The 19,984-nt window shown below is 36.4% G+C and overlaps 1 protein-coding gene and 1 long non-coding RNA gene across 48 annotated transcripts in view; one reads left to right on the top strand and one right to left on the bottom strand.

Moving 5' to 3' along the window:
* Positions 1–19,984, bottom strand: part of EIF4G3 (eukaryotic translation initiation factor 4 gamma 3) — a 315,357-nt gene that overhangs the window by 82,750 nt on the left and 212,623 nt on the right. For all 47 annotated transcript variants that reach the window (XM_043574009.1, XM_043574008.1, XM_043574005.1 and 44 more), the window contains 2 exons: positions 4,993–5,081; positions 713–959 (listed from right to left, as the gene is read on the bottom strand). In XM_043574009.1, the coding sequence (XP_043429944.1) occupies positions 713–959; positions 4,993–5,081 (336 nt within the window). The remainder of the gene's footprint in view (positions 1–712; positions 960–4,992; positions 5,082–19,984) is intronic.
* LOC122480050 overlaps positions 10,432–19,984 on the top strand; it is a 39,597-nt gene continuing 30,044 nt past the window's right edge. Inside the window, exons 1-2 of the long non-coding RNA XR_006296504.1 lie at positions 10,432–10,539; positions 11,838–11,918. This is a non-coding gene — a long non-coding RNA (uncharacterized LOC122480050). The remainder of the gene's footprint in view (positions 10,540–11,837; positions 11,919–19,984) is intronic.

Below are 19,984 nucleotides of genomic sequence, written 5' to 3' on the forward strand. Positions count from 1 at the left end.
ACCCTCTGAGACATAGCATGGATTTCACAGGGCACAGTACCGCAGGTACATAGGAACTGCTTCTGATTATCACAGTTCTGTTCTACAGAGTGATTTCTGTCAACAAATTTCTGTTGTGAAATTAGTTTAGTGAATTATAACCAACATTTTTAAATTATTTTTTTCTTTTCTTGCCCTTAAGTAGGCTCCATGCACAATGTGGGGCTTGAACTTATTATGACCAAGACTCCTATGATCAACAGTCGCATGCTCTCCTGACTGAGCTAGCCAGGGACCCTGTAACCCAACATTTTTAAAAGAAGAGAATACAGTAAAAAATGTCAGTGCATTGCATGTAGTAAGGGTTAAGTGATTAAGGCTTGTGAAATAATGAACACAAAATAGCACCGAAATAGTCCTTTTTCAAGTAAACTAAATAAAATTCAATTTCTCTTGTTGAGTCCCACCAGACTAGCACTGACTGAAATCCTCTGCCAGCAGCTCTTCCGATGCCAGTAAAGCAGAATACCAGCATCAGATATCACTTCCGCCCACACAGAACTCTGGATTTGCTAGTCACTAACTTATGCCTGCTAATCTATTCTGTAAATATTACTCTGTGACGAGACTCTTCCTTCCATCCAATATTTCTCCACAGGAACCAACATTTCTGTAAGGTGAATAGATAAGACACACATAGGAAGGTGGGGGGGGGGGGATGGGATAGACTTACCTGGTTTGAATGAGAATGTCACCCCTTCACCAGAACTATCAGTGGAGCCTGAATTAGCATCTACTCCTTCACCCTCAGAAATACTCTCAGCACCATTACGTACAGGCTCAGCTTCTTCTCCATTTTCGTCCACAGTTTTTACTTTTTTTAGGTCGGAGGGTTCTCTTCCAGGATGAAACCCTTGGCTCATTTTATCCTGTTCAGATTCAAGTACTTTGTCGCCTGAAAGCTCCTCTTCAGCTTTAGGCTAAAGCATAAGTGAGCACAGAGGTTACATCATTTTTATCATGTAAATATGCATGAAGACCTACATGTATCCCCTCAAAAGGCAGGGGAAAACATGTCACTCAAAAAAAGGATGTCTGTGTTCAGCACATGGCACTAGAATGCTAGGTTTATTTAAAACACTTTTCTCATTTCATCTCTTGGGATACCGAAGACAAGTCATATGGCTACTGAAATGCTTTAACATGACTAATGAAATCTAAATGTACCAAAGGTTAGAATGGAAAGAACTGTTAATCCTAGTACTTGATGGACACGAAAGAGTCCTAGTCAGAAATCTAAATCAAGCACTCCTACCTCTGCCATTAATGCTCAACAAATATAAAAAGAAACACTAGAGGGTATTTTTTGTGCTGCCCTCCTGCTGCTAAATGGAGATTTCGATGACTAGAGCATCTGGGCCCCAAAAAGCTGATTATCCCTCATTTTACAAGGAAGCCACCTGTTAGTTTAAATCTATTTTTGTTTGCTTGTTCTCAGAATTCTCTATGGTTGTGACCTTATTCAAATTACATATGGAAAAGTGCTTGGCACATATTCCTCTACAGAGGAATCTGGGTTCTAGTGCATCTTACTTTTAAAAAGCAAAATGGAATTGAGGTTATTCACCAGATTACTTTTGACCACCATAGTTTCAGATATCAAAGGAAAATTAATTTCTTGAGGGCTATATATGAACTGTCAAAACTCCCTGAGGCAAAGTTCTCTATGAACTTTAAGTTCTTCTTTATCATGAAAGGTAAGTACTCTAAAAACAATTCTTCGGAACAAACACTCAGAGGAAGTAGGCACTCTAACTGACAGATTCACGCCAGAAGAGCCAAAAATAGAAGCTCAACAGAGAACTGTATGAAGGAATGTCATTTACGTAGGGGCACCTGGGAGGTTCAGTCAATTGAGCGTCCAACTCTTGATTTAGGCTCAGGTCATGATCTCACAGTTTGTGGGTTTAAGCCCCGCATCGGGCTCTGCTCTGAAAGTGTGGGGCCTGCTTGAAATTATCTGTATTGCCCTCTTTGCCCCTCCCAAACTCATGTGCGTGCTCTCTCTCAAAAACGAACATTAAAAATTTTTTAAAAAAATGTCATATACATAAGCAAGTGGTTACCCTAATTGCTTTACAAAATTGTTTTTTCAAAAAATTAAGGAGTTACAAATCCTACTCTGTTATATAAATGAAATATCTTAACAGGTATAATACTAATAAATTTTCTTCTAAACTACATCAGATCATGGGAAAAGACTACATTTTCAAATGCTGTAAATAGAAACAGATGGTTTTTCAGATTTGCTTCTATAATGAAAACAAAAAATTCATGCAAACATGCACACACACCCATACACCTGTGTGCACGTTTGCTTTCCCCCACTCCCCTAAAAGGAAAACATATTATGGAAATAATCAAAAGAAAGATGTAAAAATTTCAAGAAGACAAAAGCTGAAATGATATCAGATCATGTAAAATGAAGAAAAATGTTATTTTAGAGAAAAAAATATATTATGTCCTCTACTCTGTACCTAAAATCAACAAGAGAAAATCTGTTGGATATAAAGCAGAGAATGTATTACTTGGAAAGTTAATTTCTAACTAGAAAAAGAAGTATAAAGAAATTTGTTTCCATGGATGACAAACCATACTTTAGAGAACACAGAACCACTGAAGTGTCTGAGGTACACTGTTAGAAGGATATTTTTCAAGGAAATCCACAAAATTAGCTGCATTAAGTATTTATGATGATTATTTTTCTTTCAGCTGGATGACGCTATATTAAACTAGTTTGTAACTGTCTAACAGTTTCTAAACTGTTTACTAAGAAAACCAGCTTGAAGCAAAGAAAACACCTTATGGGCTGGACTGTAAAATGTTAAACTTTTATAGGAACTTGTTACAAGAAGAATTTAGTTGATAAAACTGCCTATTTAACTCATGAGTTTTTAAAGTGCTAGAAAAGCAGACCGACAACTATGTATGTGATAACAGAGGAAATACACTAAAATTTAAAAAGGTATTTTAAAGATGCCCTGAGCATCAATTTTAAGATGAATCATCCTTCTAGTTATCCTTGTAGACTACAATTTATAGAATTTGATAAAATATTTGCAGTGATATAACCCAATATATAACCAAAAATATGCTGGAACCTGAAACACATTCTTTGAAAGGCTGAGAAAAATCCATTAAGAAAAGGAGAGCTTGATAATCAGTGAAAACAAAGATAACGACCCCAGTATATACTAAACTACTCTAATAAATGCTCAAATTTAGGAAAGACAAGGAATTGGGATATCTGGAGGCAAAAAAAAAAAAAAAAAAAAAAAAAAAAAAGTCTGTGTGCAAATAATCAAAAATAAACCGTAAAGTAAAGAAAAAAGTGATGGATTCAAAATGAGCTGAAACAGTTCTCATGTATGAAGAATAACAATGTGAAGCAGGTTTTAGCAAATGATCGCTCATGGGCCAAATTTGGCCCATCAACTGTTTCTGTATAGTATGCGAGGTAAGGATGGTTTCTGCATTTGTAGTAGCTGAAAAAATTCCAAAGAATACTATATACTTTCATGAATATTACATGAAATTTAAATTCAATGTTGACCAATAAAGTTTTACTGGAATTTAGTCACAATTATTTGCTTACACATTATCTGTGGCTGCATGTGGCCTACAAAAACAGAATGGAGAACTGTGACAGGGATCATATAGCCCACAAAATCTAAACTATTTACTATCTGAACGGTTACAGGAAATGTTTGCCAACCTCTGATCTAAAGAAGAGAATGAATATCTGCAGGCACAGTAGTGGTGGCCTTCCCATTTAATTCAGTAATGCTTAGAAATCTAGCAAAGGAACATAAAGTATAACAAGAAAATGAATAAAAAATAGCGGAATCTAAAGAGTAACCAGGTTAGGAAGCTCTTACAGCTATACCAGGAATGTATGGGACTCCCCTGTCTCTGGAAGGTATTTTATTCTCTGTAGGAGCAACATTTTCTTGTTAAACTGCAAGACACGTGCAGCAACTATTTGCCCCTCGACAAATTCCTGTAATTCTTATCCCCTGATAACCACACTGAAATTGCTTCTGTGAAACATTTTAGTGGTTGCTATGGGACTAACTGTGACATCAGTAGAGCATCATGTAAGCGCAGTGACAGGACAGGGGGAAGTAACAAAGGGGTACTGTGAACTGCTTCGAAAGGGTAAGAATTATAACTAGATAGAAAAGCCTTTTGAAATAAATGTATTTAAAATCACTTTAAAATAATTTCTATATTTTAATGTTAACACCCTATACACTTATAAGAACTATTTTAATAAAGCAGACATTAAGAGTTCAAGAAAAAAGCAACATACAGATGTTTTAGATTACTCTTGATTTATAAGATTCAGTATATAACACTCAGGATATGAAGATTATAGACTATGAATCTGTTAGAACACTCCTTCGGACTGACTCTGCCCTTGTTTCTGCCTCACCTTATCTCCTGTTGTGCTGTAACCTATAGCAAAATCTGGAATGGTTTAGTTCAAACAGGCAAATCATATGTGAAAAGTCATATTCCTGGGATCCAGTTAGAAGACGACATGAATTTAGGAAAAATGAATTTCCCTAAAATGTACCTGACGATTTCTATCACTACTGCTAATGGGTATTTGAAAAAACTTTCCATTATTCTTTACCAGATTAGTCTTTCCATCCAGTGAATATATGGACAAATTCAACTGATAGGGTTAAGGGATTAACCCAAAATTAAACAGTAACTTAGTTTTGCAGAAGAGACATTTTGAAAGACAAGAAATTGATGAAACTGAACATGCTACCAACAATCTTTTTAAAATTCTGTGGACTAAAAAAAAAAAAAAAAAAATCAGATTATGTGCTCACGTTTCCTTGAAAAACAGGATCTCAAAAAAGAGATAAAAATATACACTTGTCTTGAAAATGGCCCCACAATGCCTAACATCAGCTAAAGAGATTTACTGCTGCCCCTTACCTCCACTTCTGCCTCCAACACCTCTTCAGTGGTTCGGGTCCGATCTTTTGGTTTTTTCCACATCTTTGGTGCAGTTACAGCTGTCTGAGCTGAAATACAAGATTAGGGCCATTACTTCCCACTGCAAAGTCATGTTTGATAATACTAAGTTTAAATGATACCTATATTCAAATTTAGCACGCCAAATGAGGGCTTCACCCATACAGAAGAAACAGCAGAATGATCAAGTCAATAACTGGGTAGCTGTGGCCCAGACACTGCAATGGCATGTATCTTAGGCACAAATTGTTCACATTAGCACATAAAGCCTTTCAACCAGTGGTTTAGGTTCATCCTGTTTCATGGTTAGGACATAGCCAGGCATATAATTCAGTATGTGGTATCTATACAAGAAATTGGCCTACCAGCCAATTCTAGACGTGGGTCTGCTTCTATTATTAATTAACTATGTGACCTAAAGCAAGTCACACATCTCAGGTCCCTTGCATATTCAACCACAAAGGTTAAGAGTGAGGTTAGATGATACCTAAGCTACAAAAAATATCAAATTCCAACTTCTGTTTTTTTAAAGCCTTAGGGGCGCCTGGGTGGCTCAGTCGGTTAAGCATCCGGCTTTGGCTCAGGTCATGATCTCACAGTTTGTGAGTTCGAGCCCTGTGTTGGGCTCTGTGCTGACAGCTTAGAGCCTGGAGCCTGCTTTGGATTCTGCGTCTCCCTCTCTCTCTGCCCCTCCCCCACTCACGCTCTGTCTGTCTCTCTCTCTCTCTCTCTCAAAAATCAATAAACATTAAAATAAAATAAAATAAAATAAAATAAAATAAAATAAAATAAAGCCTCTAGACAACAAAAGGACACTTTAAGATTTCATTAGCTAGGCAGCACTTCTACAACATTCAGTTCTCATTTCAGATCAGTCCTGTTGGTCTAGTCGTTCATACTGCTGGGGAGAAAATCAAGAAAGAAAACCTAATTTTTACTCAATTATTATTATATTGTATCAGAAGTTCTAGATGGAAAATTAAGCTCACAGAAGATTTTTTAAAATGCATTCTCTTTCCTCTTTTTTTTGAGGTTTATCCACTTATTTTGAGACAGAGACAGAGAGAGTAAGCAGGGGAGGGGCAAAGAAAGGGAGACAGAGAATCAATCCCAAGCACTGACAGTGCAGAGCCTGATGTGGGGCAGAGCCTGACTTGGGGCTTGAATTCACAAACCTTGAGATCACAACCTGAGCCAAAACCAAGAGCTGGACGCTTAACTGACTAAGCAACCCAGGTGCCCTTACAAAGGATTTTTAAAAACTCATTTGACTTGTAATTCCACAAAACCATTCAACACTTGGATGTGCAATTTAAAGACTATTTAAATATCAGAGAACAAAAAGAAGCTATTAAAAGGATCCTACAGAGGCATCTGGGTGGCTCAGTTAAGTGACAGACTTCGGCTCAGGTCATGATCTCAGGGTTGTGAGATCAAGCCCTGCGTTGCGCTCTATGCTGATAGTGGAGCCTTCTTGAGATGTTCTGCACCCCACCCCCCGCCCCTCTCTGCTCCCTTGCCCCCTCCTTGCTCTTTCTCTCTCTCTCAAAATGAATGAATAAACTTAAAAAAAAAAAAAAAGGATCCCATTGAAGGCAACACGTGAGTCAACAGAGAAGTAAGGTATGACAGGAAGGTAGGTAGAGAGAAGAATCAAAGAAAAGTCCATTTAGCAAATGGAGTCATTATCAAAAGAAACAAACACAAAGCTGAAGGGTACCATGTACTGTTTCCCTACAGAAATGTAACATCACTCATTAAGACTAAACCAACCAAACTCTCTGAAGAGCCCACTCTTTTTTCAGAAGAACAGTACAATATGAACACTCACACTGTTCTGGGGAACAAGGAAAAGGAAACATTTAACATTCTTCTCAAAATTACTGCACCATTATAAAAAATACTCTGTAAAGCTCCTTTGTTACATACACCTACCTCACTTTTTTATAACTAGATATAACTAGATGGAAAAGCCTTCACCTCAGGGACTATAATAAACAAAAAACATCAGACCACTGTTAATCTTCCTTGGTGACCTATTCAAAGTAAATTATTTTCTCAAAGTATGGAACTAAGATTCTGGTAAACATGGGTGTAAACATGGGCAATTTGCTATAGCCTCACGGTCTTATATTGAATATGTATATTCAGGTGTGTATGTATGTAGTGGTCGCTTCTTTTTTAAGGAACTTCTACATATAACCAGTCTATTTAATGTGCATCTCTTCAAAATGCTTGCGATTAATTCTGCTTCCAGAGCAGAATCCTTTTGAAGAGTTACAGAGTTTGAGTGACACGTACATTTTATTTTTCTAAATTTTTTAAATGTTTATTTATTTTTGAGAGAGACAGAGAGAGAGAAAGAGAGAGAGAGAGAGAGAGAGAGAGAGAGAAGGGGAGGGGCAGAGAGAGAAGGGGACAGAGGATCTGAAGCAGGCTCCACACTGTCAGCAGAGAGCCTGACGCAGGATTCGAACTCACAAACCCTGAGATCGTCACCTGAGCTGAAGTTGGATGCTTAACTGATTGAGCCACCCAGGTGCCCTGTACATTTTATTTTAAATTTTATTTCATACATGCTTAAATTTAGTTCTAAATTCCATTCACAGAATAGGGAAGACCACTTTATGAAGGATTCTTTGGTATGATATATACACTCATGAGTAGTTTCCTCTAACCAACAAAACCCAGAGATGTAGATCAACTGATTTTTCAAGAATATATCAACCATACCCACAACTCAAAAACATAAAAAACAACCACACATTTCTTTCCTGGACAACATAAAACATTTAACATGCTTTTTAAAAAAGAGCTACTTACATAGCAGAAATTGTTACTCTGTTTAAGTGGCTACTTAAAGTTCTGATTTAAAGTAGAAATGCACAAAAGGAAGTGAGAGAAAGCACACACTTCTTTAGCAGATATGCAAGTCTTTGAAAACCTGAACACAGATATCCACATACCTAGTATCTGGTGAGATTATGATACACAATCCCTCTCTTACCACATTGGTGGAGAGGTGCAGTGAACTTTGGTTGTGCTACAGCTGGGAGAAGAAAAGGTAGGAAGGTAGGGAGACAGAGGCATCAACGCTCTGATTTAACAAGACAATTAATAATGAATTAGCTAGAATAAGAGAATTATATCCAAGAGACCATCTTAAATAGTCCATTCCCAATGCCTACACCTTAGATTAGGCTCCTATTACTACGTGATTAACTATAAGATGGTCTACCAAAGAGCTACAGGCTCCACATCAAGTTGCAAGCTTGAACTCATGAAGAGTTACATGCTCTCCACTCATAAAATTTAAACAGATATAAAGTTAGAAAAATATCTTATCTCTGAGATACCTGAATGCTTTGGCCTACTTACTTGCCAGCATTTAAAACATACAAGTATAGGGACGCCTGGGTGGCTCAGTCGGTTAAGTGGCCAACTTCAGGTCATGATCTCACGGTTTGTGAGGTCAAGGCCCACGTCAGGCTCTGTGCTGACAGCTCAGGGCCTGGAGCCTGCTTCTGATTCTGTGTCTCCCTCTCTCTCTGTTCCTCCCCTGCTTGCACTCTGTCTCTCTCTCAAAAATGAATGAAGATTAAAAAATTAAAAAAAAAAAAAGATACAAGTATATGCACACTATATATTTAGTTTTCTAATTTTTGTTTTTAAAAAAAAAATTTTTTTTTTCAACGTTTATTTATTTTTGTGACAGAGAGAGACAGACCATGAACGGGGGAGGGGCAGAGAGAGAGGGAGACACAGAATCGGAAACAGGCTCCAGGCTCCAAGCCATCAGCCCAGAGCCTGACGCGGGGCTCGAACTCACGGACCGCGACATCATGACCTGGCTGAAGTCGGCCGCTTAACCGACTGCGCCACCCAGGCGCCCCAAATTTTTGTTTTTTTAAATGAACTGCAAACAAGAATGTAAAGCTTTGTAGTATTGATCTTTGACAGTAGGAACTGTCAAAACAGAACAACTTAGTCAAAATTCCTGTATGTTCAATCTACTAAATTTTGATTAAGGGGGTAAAAAAACTTTCACAGATTAGTATTTGAAAAGGAAAATTTGAAAGCAAGTAAATCATGAAAGATAAAGCTAAATAAAATATAGTAGTAAAACGGTTTGATATGCATGATTTTTATTAAGTCACTTTAGCCAACAGTAAGTAGGAAGAAGGGCACCCAGGTGGCTCAACTGGTTATGTGTCCAAAACTTGATTTCAGGTTCAAGTCATGATCTCAAGGTTTGGGAGATGGAGCCTGCTTGGGATTCTCTCTCCTCTCTTTCTGCCTCTCCCCCTGGCTTTCTCTCTCTCTCAAAATAAATAAACATAAAAACCTTTGTTGTACAATAAGGTTCTCAATCTAAGAATAATACAGTTCTATATTAAAAAAAAAAGTAGGAAGAAAGAAAAAACTTTCCTGACTAGTCCATAGGAAGTCCACCTTCAGATGGAAATCAATTGCTTATGTTTCAATCTACTGACCAGGACCAAGTCACAGCAAAGATTTTTATGATCTGTTTCTAGTCATAAAGATTCAGCTTTTGGCTAGTTAAACTAGGCCAAGGGCTTAAAAAAGATTAGGTTCAAAAAGAAAAAAGGCAAAATAAAAAATTGTGCCCATACTACATTTATAACCATATAAAATACTTACATAAAGACTAGAGGGAAATGACGAAAAGTGTAATGCTAATACTCAGACTGTATCTTTGAACAATGGAGGGCTTTTCTCCATTCTTCAATATGTATAACAGTAATATAAAATTTGAAGAAATAAAAGAGTGAAACTTTTAAAAGTGATTTGTATTCATCGTTTCAAGCTTATTTTATCTTCTATGACTGGAAAAGGTATTTTGTTCTATAGTTTAGGACTGCTCTTTATAAAAATATACTACTAAAACAAATTTTAAGAACTATTAACCTGATTGAGGATATCAGAATTTTGCTTGTGCTTTTTTATTTGATTATTTTATTTTATTGTATTTATTTATTTTTTTGAACTTAAAAGTCAGACACTTAACTGACTGAGCCACCCAGGCGTCCCTATTTTATTTTTATTTTTTACATTAAATCCAAATCAGTTAACATATAGTGTTATAATGATGTCAGGGAAAGAATTTTCCTGATTCATCACTTACACATAACACCTAGTGCTCATCCCAACAAGTGTCCTCCTTAGTGCCCATCACCCATTTAGCCCATCACCCATCCCCCCACCCAATACCCCGCCAGCAACCCTGTTTGTTCTCTGTATTTAAGAGTCTCTTATGGTTTGTCCCCCTCTGTTTTTATCTTATTTTTGCTTCTCTTCCCCTATGTTCATCTGTTTTGTTTTTTAGATTCCATATATGGGTGGAATCAGCATATGCTCTTTTGAATTACAGAGGAAGTAGGAGAACTCATGGAGCTCTATGAGAGAGAACATTAGCTCTAACAAGAAGTGAAAGCATCATCATTCCACATAGGTTAAAAGAATGTGAAAGAGGTGATTCCACGAGAGGTAAATTTTTAGTCCCAACATATTCCACTAGCTTTCCAATATAAATCTGAAAACCACTTTTACTAAAGATACCATGTTGGTATTCTTGCTTCTCTTTACTATATTATTTCTAATTTATTAGTTATTTCTTCACTAGTCAAGTAGATACCCAGGAAACTAAAGGCTAATAAAACTTAAATTTCTTTTCTGGTGCCAAAAAGAAAAAAAGACCTTTTCTACTTCCCCTTTTCTTAGCTCTCTGCCTAGAGAAAGCTTGTAAATCTCTCCTCTATCCCTTTGATACATGTGCAAATCTTTTTAAATGCTTAAAGAAGACTCTAGGCAGGTTTACAATTCAGGAAGTTTTACTTAAAGTGTGGGAGCCATCTCTCTCCTTGTCCTCATGAGAGTTACCCCTAGGCAACTACCCGTTTATCACAAACATACAAGAAGTTTAATTTCTCCTTTGGATAAAGGCAACTAACAGATGGACACCCTAACTACCAAGAGAATTTGGGATGAACCAGAATAGCAACGGTCGGTGCTGGTATAATCCTACTACATGAAGACAAATTATCATTATCTTGAGAACATGTATGTACTGAATTATATTTGCCTGGCTTTATGAAAGGGTGAGATTTCCTTCTGTCTGCCATCTTATTAGTGGGTTGCCTGTGATGCTCATTGACGTCTTAATGCTTACTCAATAATAAATCTATCTTCCTTCTTTTCTACATTTGTGAAGACCATTTTCTGGTTCGGCAGGAGGTTTTCATTCCCCCCCCCCCACCCCCCAATCCAGTACCAAGAATGAGATGGTTTAGGTGTGCCTAAAGGAAGCAAACCAGTTGAAGATCTTATAGCCACATAACACCCAGAGACCCCAAATTATAAAAAGTCACCCTTTTAGCTCTCTACTCATTTGGAATATAACATGAACTCCTCAGTTCTAAGACTTAAGATTCATCTGAGTCTCTGGACTGAAGAAACCCAACTCTAAGAGGCTATGAAGCCTTATTAAGAATAGACACTTCACAATCGGTAAGGGAAGGAAGGGCCTCTGTACATGGTCACAGGGTTGTACATAAAGAGTAGAATGTTCCATGATGGAACTTCCAGTGAGAGTTCTGACTCTTAACACCCAGTTCTTATCTCTTTCCTATCATTTTTATCATTTTTTCACATTTTATTTTCCTTTGTTTCCTCTTGGTTTTGAAATCCTAAAAGTTGGCATTCATTCATTTTGATTACATCATATTCAAGAATTTCATCTAAAGTTTCTTGAGGCTGGGGATCCTAATCTTTTTTTTCTTCCACAGATCATTATGAGAATCTAGGAAAATCTTATGATTTTTCTAAGAAACTGGGGCAGAGCAAAGAAAAACCCAGTTGAGAGAAGGGTAAGTTTTTTATTTGTTACAATGGCTATTTCATATGAACTAGAAAAAGAGAATAATGGTGATAAACTATGTAAAAAAGATGGTTCACTGAGATGTCAACCAAAAGAAAAACTAGAGAGTAAGTCTGTCCGTTTTTCAGCATCTTCTCAGGGGTTAGTATTTGAAATGTATGGATGGCTTGGTGATTATGTTTCCAATTATATGTTAGAATGCTCTAGGACTTCTTCTCATAAGTTTAAATAGTATAAGCTGGTTTGCCTGGGGTCTAGCACTGGAATCAAAAACAAAACAAAACAAAATGAGGATTCTAGACTTACATTCTACCAAAAATATACATCTACAACACAATTTAAAATTTTTTACTTCCATGGTGAATCACTATATTGTACACCTGAAACTAATATAATGCTCTATGTTAACTGGAATCAAAACAAAAATGTAAATTTAAAAACAATTTTTTTTGGTTTGTTAATACTTTTAATATTCTCAATTTTTTCATCTGATTTTGTTTTGTTTTCTATTTTAAAATTTTTCCTGTTGTTTTTATTATTTCCCTTGGGTTGAATTTGTTCTTTTAAAAAAAATTTTCAGCTTTACTGAAGTATAGCAGACATAAAAAATGGTAAGATATTTAGAGTGTACATTATGATTTGATATAAGCATACACTGTGGAAAGATCCCCTCCATCTAGTTAATTAACACATCTATCACCTTACATATATACGTATGTGGAACGGGAGTTGAGAACATTTAAGTTCTTTTCTTTTTGCAAATTTCAGTTACACAATATGGTGTTATCAGATAGACACCAAGTTTTACATTGGATCTCAGATTTTAATTCATTTTACACAATTTGCTCTTTGAACAGTTTCTTCAGATGGAGGCCGAGGTCATGAATTTGAGACCATTTTTCTCTCCTAATATGCGTATTTATTTAGTGGTGTAAACTGCCACCTTAACATTACTTTAGCTATGTGGTAGGCAGAACAATGTACCGCCAAACATGTCCATGTCCTAATCTCTGAACCCTGTGAATATGTTACCTTACATGACAAAAGTGACTTTGCAAATGTGATTAAGGGATCTCAGGACGAGGAGACACGTATCCTGAATTAACCTAGTGGATCCAATGGGATCAAAAGGGTCTATACAAGTGGGAGGGAAGCAGGAGAATCATAGACGTTTGGTGCTGGCTTTGAAGATAAAGAAAAACACAGGGCCAAAGAATGTAGGTAGACTCTATAAAAATGGAAAAAGCAGAGTCTCCAGAAAAAAATACATTTTTGTTCCTATCTCTAGTCCAATGAAATGGATTTTGAACTTCTGACCTCTCAAACTGTAAGGTAATAATTATGTGTTTTCAGCCATGCGGATTGTGACGATTTGTTATAACAGCAATAGAAAATGAATTCAAGCACGAATTCTGATTTGGGTTTTCATTTCTGTTCAGGTGAAAATACTCGATCACTTCCCTTTGATTTCCTCTTTTACTCTTGGGTTATTTAGAAGGGTGTTATTTAGTTTCTGAATATTTGGGGGATTTTCTAGAGATAATTTTCTTACTGATTCCCATTTTAATCACACTGTGGTCAGAGAATATCCTTGCTTTAAATTGAATCCTCTGAAATTTATTAAAACCTGTTTATAAAGCCACAATATGATCTATCTTGGTACATTTGCCATTTGCTCTCATGCATCTGCTATTTGATGAGTGTTTTGTGTCAATTAGGTCAAACTGGTTGATTGTGCTATTGAAGTCTTTTATAGGCTGATTTCTGTCTACTGGTTCCATCATTTATGTGTTTCTAATTATGTCATGGATGTCACTACTTTTTGAACATGTGAAATGCAGTTATAACTGTACTTACTAATTATGTTGTCTGCTAATTTTAATAACTATGGGTCATATTTTTTTCATGGTTTCACCAGTCAATTCTACCAATCATTTGAGGAAGAAACAGTATCAATTCTATACAAAATTTTTCTAGAAAACTGAAGAGGAGGGACTACTTCTCAATTCATTCTATGAAGTCAGCATTACCCAGATGCTCAAACAGGAAAATTACCAGAAATCTTCAGGCCAATATCCCTTATGAACTTAATGCCAAAAAGCTAAATAAATTTTTAGCAAGCCACACTCAAAAATATAATAATAAAAATAAAATGATCAGAGGCAAATTTTATTTCAGGAAAGCAAAGTTGGTCCAATATTTTAATTTTACTTTTTTAAAGTAAACACTCAGGGCGCCTGGGTGGCTCAGTCGGTTAAGCGTCCGACTTCAGCTCAGGTCACGATCTCACGGTCGGTGAGTTCGAGCCCCGCGTCGGGCTCTGGGCTGATGATGGCCCAGAGCCTGGAGCCTGCTTCCGATTCTGTGTCTCCCTCTCTGTCTGACCCTCCCCCGTTCATGCTCTGTCTCTGTCTCAAAAATAAATAAACGTTAAAAAAAAAAAAATTAAAAAAAAAATAAAGTAAACACTCTACCCAGCTTATTAAAGTAAGCTTGGGGTCAGGCTTGAACTCCTGACCCTGGAAAATTTGGCCTAATATTTAAATATCAAGTAATATAAAGCAAATAGTTAACAAACAAAAGAAAACCATGACTGTCTCAAGATATATAGGAAAAATATTTGATAAAATCCAATTTGTATTCTTGATTGAAATAAGGAATCTCTCAGAAAATTAGGAATAAAAAAGAACTTCCTCAACCAGATAATTCAAGAACCTACAGCTAACATCATATTTAGTGATGAAAAGATTGAATGCTTTCTTCCTGAGAATGAGAACAACAAGAATATTTACTTTCACTTCATCCAGTTGGTATCATACTGAAGGTACTAACTAGTGCAGCAAGTCAACAAAAAGAAATCCAGTTAGAAATGAAATACAAGAGGGGTGCCTGGATGGCTCAGTTGGTTAAGTGTCTGACTCTTGATTTAGGCTCAGGTCGTGATCTCAGTTTGTGGGTTCAAACCCTGCCGTGGGCTCTGTCCTGTGTCAGCATGGAGCCTGCTTGGAATTTTCTCTCCCTTTCTCTCTCTGCCCCTACCCTACTCATGCTCACACACTCTCCCTCTCTCTCAAAATAAATAAATAAACTTAAAAAAAATTATAAAAAGAGGGGCGTGTGGTGGCTCAGTTGGTTAGGCGACTGACTTCGGCTCAGGTCATGATCTCACAATTCCAGAGTTCGAGCCCCATGTCGGGCTCTGTGCTGACAGCTCAGAGCCTGGAGCCTGCTTTGGATATTGTGTCTCCCTCTCTCTCTGCCCCTCCCCAACCCCTTTGTCTCTCTCTCTCTCTCCTAAAATAAATAAACATTAAAAAAAAAAAAAAAAAAAAAGGAATGAAGTAGAATGGTCTTTGTTCAGGAACAACATAAGTACTTATATAGAACATCCAAAGAAATCTCTACAATAAATGCTAATAAAACTAGTAAATGTATTTTAGCAAGATTGCAATATAAGAAATAGAAAAAAAACTGTATTCTATTTCCAAATGCTAGTAATGAAAAATCAAAAATTGAAATGAAAAATACCATTTATAACAGCATCTAAAGATATGAATTTGACCAAATTATAAAACACTTGTACATAAAAACCTTCAAAACACTGCTGAGAGAATTAAAAAAGACAAATGTCAAAATATGCCATGTTCATGGGTCAGAAGACTCCATATTGTAAGATGTCAATTCTACCTATGGATTCAACACAAACCCAATCAAATTCCAACAGGTTTTTTTGTTTGTTTGTTTTTTGTTTTTTAAGTAAGCTGTACGCCCCACATAGAGCTTGAATGAGATCAACCTGCATGCTCTCTCTACCCACTGAGCCAGCCAGGTGCCCCAACCAACAGGCTTTTCTGTAGAAAAAAATTTGAGGAGAAAACTGATTCTAAAATTAATACAGTTAATTGTACTGGAATTAGATAAAAAACTTAAAAATGAAAAAATCTAAATTAACAGGGTGCCTGGGTGGCTCAGTTAGCTAAGCTTCTGACTTCGGCTCAGGTCATGATCTCACAGTTCATGGATTCGAGCCCTACATCAGGCTCTTTGTTGACAACTCAGAGTGCCTGGAGAATGCTTTGGATTCTGTGTCTCCCTCCTTCTCTGCCCCTAACCCCCTCGCACTCTGCCTCTCTCTCCCTCAAAAATAAACATTAAAAATTTTAAGAAAACAACTAAATTAACATAACAAAGCAAAGGACCTACAATGGCCCAAACAATTTGAAAAAGAAGAATAAAGTCGGAGGACTTAATACTATTTGATTACAAAAATTATTACAAGCCTCAGAAATCATGACACTGTGGTACTGGCATCAAGAAAGACAAATAGATCCGCGGAAAAACAGAGAATCCAGAAGTAGACCCACACATAATATACATAATATATTTTGGAGAAAGGTGTTAAGAAAATTCACCAGAGAAAGGCCAGCCTCAAATTCTCCCACACTGCTGTAAAATGCCATGTAAAATGGCACAAATGCCTGGAAAATGGCACGCAGTTTCTTAAAAAGTTAAACGTACATTTATATGTAAAGAAGACATTCCACTCTTATGTACTCAAGAGAAATGACAAAATATATCCACAAAAAGACCTGTACGCCAATGTTCATAGAACTCTGTTATAATAGCTACAAACTGAAAACAACCCAAATGTCCACCAACAGGTGAACAAACTGTGATACATCCACAGTACATCAGTAATTTTATTATTAAAAAAATTTTTTAAATGTTTATTTGAGAGAGAGAGTGGGGGAGGGGCACAGAGAAATGGGAACAGAGAATCTGAACTGGGCTCCGTGCTGATAGCAGATAGCCTGAAGCTGGGTTTGAACTCATGAACTGCGAGATCATGACCAGAGCCGAAGTTGGACGCTCAATGGACTGAGCCACCTGGTACCCAGTATATCAGTAATTAAAAAAAAAAAAATGAGCTACTAATATGCAACAATGAGGAAAAACCTACTGAGTGAAAGAAGCCAAAGAAAAGTTTATGCTGACTTCATTTATGTATGAAGTCAGAAATTCTAATAAATTCTAAACATTCTAATAAATGCAAACTAATCTAATAAATTCTAAACATTCTAATAAATACAAATTGATCTATGGTGACAGAAAGCAGATCAGTGTTTGCCTTTGGAATGGACGGAGGGTAGTGCAGCTCAGAGGAATTTATAAACAGGTATGAGGAAACGTTTTGGGGTGACCAGTTACGTTCATTACCTTGATAGTGGTAATGGTTTCATGAGCGTATATAGAGACGTCAAAACTAATATACTTTAAATAACATAGATGTTAACTTTATGTGAATAATACCTCAATAAAGGTGTTAAAATGGTCTGAGTGGTTTCTAAAAGAATTAAAACATAAGCATATCCATGTATCTATTATAAATGTGCTAAAAAATGATAGTATTTTTAAAGACTCTGAAATAGCCTGTGTAAGCATTTGTCAATTTACAAAAAGAAATATATACTGTACATCCAAGTAATGGGACTCCAAGGACTTTTTTTCTTTCTCCTAACTTTTGTTGCTTTTTATCTATTGTTTTTAAATGGCAAAAGTATCAATCAACACAAATATAAAGGTAATATCCCCCTCCCCCAGCTAGCTAATTCTAGTGACCTGAGGTAAACAACATTAACATACTTTGGTATACTGTCTGCCATACCTTAATGTCTCATACAAATAGTCACAATCAAATATAAGTGTTTATTTTAAATAGAAAAGTAGAGTCATACTAAAACTTATTTTGCAAAATGCTTTATTTTCCCTTAATTTATTGTGAAAATCTCTCCAGGTTATCACATGGTTCTCATTCATATATTAGCTTCACAATATTCCAGTACATATGTACCATTTCCCTTGAAAGATATTTTGCTATTTTTCTTGCCAGATTTAGTTCTAGAAAGGTGAAAGTAATTCACACTCGTATCCCAAATACGTGAGTGTTGTAGTTCCTCCCTTCCCATAAATGCTTGATACTATACCTAAAAAATGGTTATTTCCACACTCCATAATGAGGGTGAGCATCTTTTCCTGTTTTTAATTGGCTATTGTTCTTTCTTTTCTGTGAATTTTTTATTTTTATTATTTACTCAATCTTCTATTAGACTGCTAGCCTCTTTTTTTTTTAAACTTATAGGTACACTACAAACAGGTTAACCTATTATATACCCATTGTCCTCTTTCTTTTTGCCAAGACAAAATTCAAAATTTTCTCATGAATTTTCTCTAATGAATATGTGTTATTTTTACAAACAACACCAACAAAAAAACCATGAAAGAAAACATGCGTGTTAATTGTTCTGAAATTAAGGCAAGGAAAAGTCGTCTTTTTTGATAATGATGCCAAAACTTATCAATGTGCCACTTTAAAATCTAAAGTCCATTTTAAAATGGATTCACTTGGATGAGAATAAATCCATTACTGGCAATCTACTTCACAGTCTTTAAGCCTACGTGTTTCTCTAGTTTCTGAAGTGTATCAAGGCTAGGAAGTTAGCTTCTTCCTTCATGTCAATAGCAGGACCATTTCCTGCCCCACCAGCACTAAAAATTTTACCACCAACTCACTTGCTGTGCCTTTGCTATTCTACACAGAGCCATGGACACAAGTTAAGAATCCAATATTAGAGTTTGAGCCCTTTGAAGATTCAGAACGGCATCTTATTGGTCTCCTTTGTATATTCACCATCTAATATAGCATCTGACCCATAGGAGATGCTCAATGAAAATCTGCTAATGAAATCAAAATTAAATCCAAAGTTAATGTCTGTCTACAACAATAAACACTGGTTCAGTCTCCTGTTTAGTAGGAACTATTATATTATTCCCATTTCCAGAGATAAGGAAACCGAAATACAGAGAAGTTAACTCAACTGTTCCAAACCCAGAAAGAGTAAAGGCTAGAGCTAGAATTAAAATAAGGATGCAACTGCAAGCCCGTCTTCCTGACACAAACCCCTGCCTCTTAACTCTAGCTTGTTCCTGCACCCTCCCTTCTAAATTCCAATTTCAATTGCATTTTGGTTAAGGTGTCTTTTGTTTTTGCAGCTGGAGAAGATGTACAGTTAACCAAGGGAGGGTAGTGTGAAGAACACTGTTCATCACTCCCATAGCATAGCATGTCAAGTCATTAGGAAAATAAAATGGCAAAGTGACTTTAAGGGGAAAAATCTGCTCCCAAAAAGCTCAGCAAGAACAATGCACTATGCAATTCTGTCAGCAGTAAAAGCAAAGATGACTCCCATGAGACCGGCGGCATATTTTCTAAGTCTCTGTATCATATTTTACTATTCCTTGTGCAGTAACCTAGGCATTTTTGCATTTTAACAAAATGCTTTTGTAGCACTTCTACCATAATCAAGACTGCAAATCAACGTAAATCTAGCACAGATGAAGATATGTCCATCACCACAGCACAAATATAGAATTTAATTGGACAACAGACTATAACACAAGTAGCTATCTTTCATTTACTCAATGCTTTTCACCTCTAAACACACTAAGGCTCACAGCCTTGAATATGCAAAATAATGGATGAAAAAAACACCCTCCCACTTGACCATCCGTGAGATCACACTGCCAGTGCTTTGCTAAAGTGCAGAGGAGTCCACTGAAACCTTAATCTAGGGGAACCACTATAAGTAATAAAACACACCCTAACAGATGTACTTCCTTATTTCTTCACCGTACACAACCCTAGATGGACACATGTGTCTCTCTGTAAGACCACGGAGTTCCCAAATATTGTGACCTGATAGAATTATATTTAGGTGTTAAGAGTCAAGGAATTGTCAGAATGGAAAATTTTATGAAGACAGCCATACTGAAAAAATTAAATTCTCAGCAGGTTCTTTAGAATGGTGTAGGCTGAGAAGAGGCATCAAGGCAATAAAGGGGTAATTAGCACCTATCAAACGATGTGAAAGAGTGGCCAAAACAGTGTAAAATTAGGGAGAGATGAGGACTAACAGAGAGCCTTGAAGGCTAACCCAAGAGTCTGGAACTTATACTTTTGAAACAACTGTCTATTTAACTCTTGGACAGACACATCCA

The sequence above is a fragment of the Prionailurus bengalensis genome, chromosome C1, assembly GCF_016509475.1.
Source record: "Prionailurus bengalensis isolate Pbe53 chromosome C1, Fcat_Pben_1.1_paternal_pri, whole genome shotgun sequence".
NCBI lineage: Eukaryota > Metazoa > Chordata > Mammalia > Carnivora > Felidae > Prionailurus > Prionailurus bengalensis.